This window comes from Dipodomys ordii, unplaced genomic scaffold (genome assembly GCF_000151885.1).
Source record: "Dipodomys ordii isolate 6190 unplaced genomic scaffold, Dord_2.0 Scaffold108, whole genome shotgun sequence".
NCBI lineage: Eukaryota > Metazoa > Chordata > Mammalia > Rodentia > Heteromyidae > Dipodomys > Dipodomys ordii.
The window spans coordinates 545,565-553,309 of NW_012267324.1; the positions used below are offsets into that span (position 1 = coordinate 545,565).

At 50.0% G+C, this 7,745-nt stretch overlaps 1 protein-coding gene across 1 annotated transcript in view; it reads left to right on the forward strand.

Annotated features, from left to right (window-relative positions):
• The first annotated feature begins 1,611 nt into the window (after positions 1-1,611).
• LOC105994656 (zinc finger protein 558-like) overlaps positions 1,612-7,745 on the forward strand; it is a 22,951-nt gene continuing 16,817 nt past the window's right edge. The window contains exon 1 of the mRNA XM_013028286.1: positions 1,612-1,707. Within this exon, the coding sequence (XP_012883740.1) occupies positions 1,612-1,707 (96 nt within the window). The remainder of the gene's footprint in view (positions 1,708-7,745) is intronic.

The window sequence follows — 7,745 nt, forward strand, 5'->3', positions numbered from 1 at the left end:
CTACCCCTACTATGGGTCCCTCCAGAGGCATGAAAAGAGCCACACGCGCAAGAATTCCACAGAGTAGGATGGGTGAACGGCCTCACTTAACAGCATGAGATACTCGAAGCATTCAAGGAGAAGACTAGCTGCCTCTCAACTGAATTCACAGACATAAAAGTGCGTGCTAGGGGAAGAAAGAAGGGAGCAGAAGAGGTTCAAAAGATTTCAACTGTCCCCCCAAACCACCTGGGCACAGGTGGTTTGTAACTATAATCCTAGTTACTCGGGAGGCTGAAATCTGAGACTCTTCTCTCAGAGTTGTGGGTTAATTGATGAGTATCCGCCTTGAGTGAGCAAACCAAGGGGGATCCAGCCCTAGGCCCTGAGTTCAAGCCCCAGGACGGGACGGGTACCCCCAGTGACACATGAAAATGAGCCTTGGACATTGGTTCAAAATCTTGTTTGTGAAACATACTTTTCAACCTGTCAAAAAAAATTGTGATGGAGATGAATGACTGAGCATCAGTCCTGTGAAAAGTCTGTTATGAATTGATTTATATAAAATGCTCCAGGAGGAGAGCTGGGGCTCCAAGTGGCAACTCACTAGCCTTTAGTAAAAGCTCAGGCACTGATCAAACCCCAACCAACAACTCAAACAGAAAAATATTAAAAAAAAATAAAATGCTCCAAGATTGTACCATTTGGAAGAAAAGTTTGGTTTTTTGTTTTTGGGTCCGGTCGTGGGGCCTGAACTCTGGGCCTGAGCGCTGTCCCTCAGCTCTTCAGCTCAAGGCTAGCACTAGACCACTTGAGCCACAGGTCTACTTCCGGCTTTTTTTCTTTTTGCTTATGTGGTGCTGAGGAATCAAACCCAGGGCCTCATGCATGCAAGGCAAGCGCTCTACCACTTAGCCACCTTCCCAGCCCCAACTTTGGTTTTTTTTTTTGGTCGGTCGTGGGGCTAGGGAGCTATCCTTGCGCTCTTCAGCTCAAGGAGAGCGCTCTACCCCTTGAGCCACAGCACCACTTCTGGTTTTCTGATGGTTAATTGGAGACAGGAGTCTTACAGACTTATCTGCCTGGGCTGGCTGTGAACTGTGATCCTCAGATCTCAGTCTCCTGAGTAGCTAGGATTACAGGAGTGAGCCACCAGAACCCAGCTAAACGTAAGTTTTATGTTTACCCATGGCTTGTTTGTTATGTAGCTAATTTCCACTCTCGAAAGTAAAGATGAAGCCAGGCACCAGTGGTGGCTCATGCCTGTAATCCTAGCTACTCAGGAGGCTGAGATCTGAGCATCACAGTTCAAAGCCAGCCCAAGTAGGAAAGTCCATGAGACTCTTATCTCCAATAAACCACTAGAAAACCAGAAGTGGCGCTGTGGCTCAAGGGGTAGAGTGCTCCCCTTGAGCTGAAGAGCTTAGGGAAAGCACCCAGGCCCAGAGCTCAAGCCCCATGACCAACCAAAAAAGAAAAAAGTCTGCCCCGGCTGGCTTTGAACCACAATCGATCCTCACTTCTCAGCCTCCTGAGCAGCTAGGATCGGAGGTGGGTGGCGGTGCCACCAGCACCTGGCTTCCCTGACCTGCTGTGTGGTTCCAGGACTGTGTGACCTTAGAGGACGTGGCCATGACCTTCACTGAAGAGGAATGGACTCTCCTGGATCCTTCCCAGAAGAATCTCTACAGGGAGGTGATGCTGGACGCGCTCTGGAGCCTGGCCTGCGTGGGTGAAGGTGAAGTCTTGCTCCTACTCGATCAACGAGAAAACTAGGGCTTCCTGCTTGCCAAGGCGGGGCGTGTATGCACATGAATTCAACAAGGGGGCCCAGAGCTCACGCCTGTCATCCCAGGTACTCAAGAGGCTGAGATCTGAGGTCCTGGTTCAAAGCCAGCCCAGACAGGAAAGTCTGTGAGACTCTTACTGACAATGAACCACCAGAAAAAACAGAAGTGGCCTGTGGCTCAAGTGGTAGAGTGCTCACCTTGAGCTAGAAAGCTGAGGGACAGCGAGGGTGATTTGGTCTTTTTGTTGTTGTAGGTGGTGGTGGTCCTGGGGCTTGAACTCTAGGCCTGGGTGCTGTCCCGCAGCTCTTCAGCTCAAGTCTAGCACTACTTCTCCTTTCCTGGTGGTTTATTTATTGGAGATAAGAGTTTCATGGACTTTCCTGCCCAGGCTGGGTTTGAACTGCAATCCTCAGATCTCAGCCTCCTGAGTAGCTCGGATGACAGGCGGGAGGCACCAGCACTCGGCTGATTTGGTGATTTTTAACAGGCCTGGTAGTATTTTTCCTGTGAAGTAGGATAATTCATAATTTTTCTCTTTTTGGTCTATAATGTAGGAGGAATACAAGGAGATAAGAATGTTCCAAATGCCTCCAAAACAAGGAAGAGAAATCTGAGGTAATTTCATCACACAGACGATTTATTTCCCACAAAACAAAAACATGCCAAGAAGTTGAGCCCTGTTTTATTTAATGTTGTCTTTCTATAACTCGGAAGGCCAGATGCTAAAATCCTCACTACAGGGGACACAGACACAATGACACAAAGGACATATTCTGTTGGGGGTTTTTTTGTTGTTGTTGTTTTTTGGGGTGGGGGCATATGGTCATGGGCTTGAACTCTGGGCCTGGGCGCTGTCCCTCAGCTCTTCAGCTCAAGGCAAGCGCTCTACCACTTGAGCTACAGCGCCACTTCCGGTTTTCTGGTGGTTTATTGGAGATAGGAGTCTCACAGTCTCTCTTGCCCGGGCTGGCTTTGAACCGCAATCCTCAGATCTCAGCCTCCTGAGTAGCTAGGATTACAGGCGTGAGCCACCAGCGCCCGGCTCTCTGTGCTATTCTTATAGCCTTCATCTTAAAAATGATTTGTGCTTCATGCTGGACCACAAATCCCTGCCTCTGGTCAAATGAGATGAAAGGAATTAAACAATTTCTGACAATTTTTTTTTTTTGTTGGTCATGAGGCCTGAACTCAGGACCTGGGCGCTGTCCTTCAGCTCTTCAGTTCAAGGCTAGCGCTCTACCACTGGAGCCACAGCGCCACTTCTGGCCTTTTCTGCTTATGTGGTACTGAGAGATTGAACCCAGGGCCTCATGCATGCAAGGCAAGCGCTCTACCACTGAGCCACCTTCCCAGCCCTCTGACAAAGTCTTGATGAATTTCAGTGGGCTTGTTATGGGCCATTGATTGCTATTAAATGTAACAAGTTTCCCCTTCTGTGTGACTCCCTGGAGGAATGAACATAAATCTGTCTTTGGGGATCAGAACAGGGAAGTCGAAAGCAAGCCTAGAAAGGACATCTAATGAGGACACAGGGACTAATCCGGGAGCTGGTGGCTAAACCCTGTCATCCCAGCTACTCAGGAGACAGATCTGAGAAGTGGGGCTGTGGCTCAAGTGGTAGAGCTCCATCCTTGAGGGGAAAGGTCAGGGGCTGCACCCAGGCCCTGATTTCAAACCGCAGGCCAGACTCCCAAGAGAGATCACCACCACCAAAAGCCCTGCCACCCTCCGGAGCCATCCAGTCAGGGCCGCCATCCAATCATCAACGCCCTTCCTTCAGGAGCCATCCAATTAAAAGCGGGAGATAGTTGGCCTTCTGTCCAATCAGGAATTCTTGCCAGTCAGTTAAGCCGTCCAATCAGGAGCTTCATCTGTAAGAATGCTGCCCAATCAGAAGCTTCTACTAACACTGTCCAACCAAGATGACTGGGAGGTGGGCGTGGGGTCTGTGCTGTGGCTCTTTCTTCCCATTGGGCGGCTCCCCGATGGGATCCTTCTTGTCCTAGATGTTAGGGTGCCAAGTGTTTGTCCCCCACTGTGCAGACTCTCAGGCTTCAGGGGCCTATGTATGGGATCCTAGGGGAATCCTGGCACTGGAACCAGGAGGTGGTGAGATGTGGGGCTGTGTGTGTGTGTCAGGGTGCAGACCAAAATGCTGGCATGGGAGCTGTGGCAGGATCGAGGCCCCCAATGTTGGCTTCCAAGGCCTCTGGTCACTGAAGCCCTTCCCTGGGACATGCTGGTGTCTTCATCCTTGTTTGCCTGTGCCCGGATACCACACTGTCCACTGGAGTATGAGGATCACTGACCCCCAAGAAAGGAGAGGGGGGCCTCTGGGACACCACAACGCCTGCAAATACCAGCTACTGGGGAAGCTGAGATCTGGAGGCTTCTAGTTCAAAGCCAGCCTGCACAGGGAACTCTAGCTCCAATTAATCACGAAAAGGTTGGAAGTGGAGCTGTGGCTCAAGTGGTAGAACACCAGCCTTGAGTGAAAAGCTTTGGGACAGCGCTCAGGCGGCCCTGAGTTCAAGCCACACAAGACCAGCACACACACACGTACACACCCACTCCGAAGTTGCTTTTTGCATACACTTTCGGACTGATTGTCCACATTGAGTAAGTCCAGAAGTGAATAAAGTCCTACGTCAGTCATCATTGCTTGTTTTTCTACAGGTACGGGCACTTGAACCTGGGTGTGTTGTCTTTGAAATTTTTGGCTGGAAACTGTCCCTAAATCTCGAGCATGGGCTCCATTTCCAGTTTATTGATAGCTCCATGGAGATAAAGTTTATCACGGAAAAATTTCCCCAGACTCGGTCTGACTCACGGTACTCTGGATCTCAGACTTCCAAAGTAGCTCAGGAAGATGGTAAAGGAAGGTTTTGTGTGTAGTGCTGCTTCTCCAGGAGGGTGATCACAGCACAGGACTCAAGCTTCCGGAATGTTTGCTGTCCCTCAACTCTTCTGCTCAAGGCTAGCGCTCTACCACTTGAGTCACAGCACCACTTCCAGCTTTTTCTACTTATATGTTGCCTAGGAATTGAACCCTGGGCCTCATGTATGCAAGGCCAGCGCTCTCCCACTGAGCCGCCTTCCCAGCCCTGTTTGGTTGATTTTTTGCCAGATCTGGAGCTTGAACTCCAGGCCTAGGCATTGTCCTTGAGCCTCTCTGTGCTCAAGGCTAGCACTCTACCACTTGAGCCACAGCGCCACTTTTTCTATGTATGTGGTACTGAGGAATCAAACCTAGGGCTTCATGCATGCTAGGCAAGCACTCTACCACTGAGTCACATTCCCAGCCTGCTAACTAATTATTTTTTGCTTCAAACTGTAATTTGGAGACCGTGTCTTTTAGGTTTCTGGGTTTTTTTGGGTTTTTTTTGGGGGGTCCAGTCATGGGGCCTGAACTCTGGGCCTGGGCGCTGTCCCTCAGCTCTTCAGCTCAAGGCTAGCACTCTACCCCTTAAGCCACACCGCCACTTCCAGCTTTTTTCTTTTTGCTTATGTGGTGCTGAGGAATCGAACCCAGGGCCTCATGCATGCAAGGCAAGCACTCTACCACTGAGACACCTTCCCAGCCCCAGGTTTTTTTTTTTTTTTTAAAACAGTGTAGCTAAAAAGCCGGGCACTGGTGGCTTATGCTTGTAATCCTAGCTACTCAGGAGGCTGAGATCTGAGGATCATGGTGATCGCGGTTCAAAGCCAGGCCGGGCAGGAGAGACCGTGAGCCTCCTATCTCCAATAACCACTAGAAAAAATGGAAGTGGCGCTGTAGCTCAAGGGGTAGAGTGCTGGCCTTGAGCTGAAGAGCTGAGGGACAGCGCCCAAGCCCAGAGTTCAAGCCCCATGGCCGACCAAAAAAAAAACAAAAAGCAGTGTAGTTGGGTACGGTGGCTCAGGCCTATAATCCTAGGTACTGAGGAGGCTGAGATCTGAGGATCGAGGTTCAAAGACAGCTCAGGCAGGAAAGTCCCTGAGTCTCTTATCTCCAATTAACCACCTACAAACCGGAAGTGGCTCTGTGGCTCAAGAGGTAGAGCGCTTCCTTTAAGCTGAAGAGTTCAGGGACAGCGCCCAGACCCGGAGTTCAAGCACCGTGACTGACCAAAAAAAAAAAAAAAATAGCTTGCTCTAGGCAGAGTTCATGTTGCTCACTGCTTCCTCCAGTGGGATTCACCAGAACAGATAAAATCTAACTTCTGCTGATCTTTGAGGTTCTGAGTTGGGGTCCAATTCTAGGAGGCCCAGTATGCTCGGTCCAGCTTCTTTTCTCAACATACCAAATGAAGAGACAAGTAATGATGAAAATGCAGAGAAACAGATTTTAGAAACACGGCACCTGCAGACTCTGGAAATAGGAAAAATACACATTTCAGTCCAAGTATATGCAGGGACCTCCAGTAACTGGGCTATGAACTCGGGGCCTGGGCAGCTTTCCCCAAGCCAGGTACTCCACCACTTGAGCCACAGCTTCACTCCCAGCTCTTTGGGCTGCTTGACTGGAGATCAGGATCTCGCGGAATTACTGCTGGGCTGGCTTTGAAGCATGAGCCTCAGATCTCAGCCTTCTGAGCCACCCGCGCCAAGCTAGCTTTGTTTTGGTTTTTGTTTATTCAAATTAATTTCATTAACTATTCTTTTCTGCGATCTGACGGCTTTAGTTTTTTTGTCGGTTGTGGAGCTTGAACTCTGGGCCTGGGCACTCTGACCAGCAACTTTGAGCCACAGCACCATTTCCAGTTTCATGGACTTTCCTGCCCCGGCTAGCTTTGAACTGCGATCCTCAGATCTCAGTCTCCTGAGTAGCTAGTATTACAGATGTGAGCCACTGGCTCCAGGCAGCTTTAGGTTTTAACTAGTGGAAGAATTGAGGCTAGGTAGGGGTGAAAGGTCAAATTAAAGTAGGTTTGATAGTCGCAGGAGTGGCCAGGTTTTGTTGAGTATCTCTGGATTAGCTAGGTGGGGCTTCATCAGCATAAGAAAGTCCTCCTGGCCAGGGGGCAGGTGGACTTTATTTGTTGGTCCTTATTCTCAGTCCTCCCCTTCCTGAATTCCAAGGTGACTTCAAGGTGACTGGAAGCTGAGGACCCATAAGCCTGTGTGTGTGGGTAAGTATGCGCTTGAGCCAGTCCTGAGGCTTGATCTCAGAGCTTGAGCACTGGTCTCTAAGCTTTTCTACTCAAGACTGGTATTCTACCACTTGAGCTAGATTCACTTCCAGCTTTTTGCTGGTTCACTGATGTTGAGTCTCATGGATTTGCCTGCCCGGGCCAGTTTTGTAATACAATCCTCAGATCTCAGCCTCTTGAGTAACTAGCAGGACAGGCCTGACGGAGCCACTGGCACCAGGCTTTCAGCAAAGTTTTTTGTTCTAGCCCCATTGAGGCAAATGCAGATTAGCTAATCAATCTGGGAACCTTTTATTGTGCCAGTCCTGGGGCTTGAACTTAGGGCCTGGGCACTGTCCCTGAGCTTTTTTTTTGGTCGGTTGTGGGGCTTGAACTCTGGACTTGGGCGTTGTCCCTCAGCTCTTTTTTTTTTTTTTTTTGGGTCCGGTCGTGAGGCCTGAACTCTGGGCCTGGATGCTGTCCCTCAGCTCTTCAGCTCAAGGATAGTGCTAGGGCTGGGAAGGTGGCTCAGTGGTAGAGCGCTTGCCTTGCATGCATGAGGCCCTGGGTTCGATTCCTCAGCACCACATAAACAAAAAGAAAAAAGCCAGAAGTGGTGCTGAGGCTCAAGTGGCAGAGCGCTAGCCTTGAACCGAAGAGCTGAGGGACAGAGTTCAGGCCCCACGACTGGACTCCCCCACACACAAAAAAAAAGGCTAGCGCTCTACCACTTGAGCCACAGCACCACTTCCGGCTTTTTTCTTTTTGCTTATGTGGTGCTGAGGAATTGAACCCAGGGCCTCAGGCGTGCAAGGCAAGCGCTCTACCACTGAGCCACCTTCCCAGCCCCGTGACTGGCTTCTTA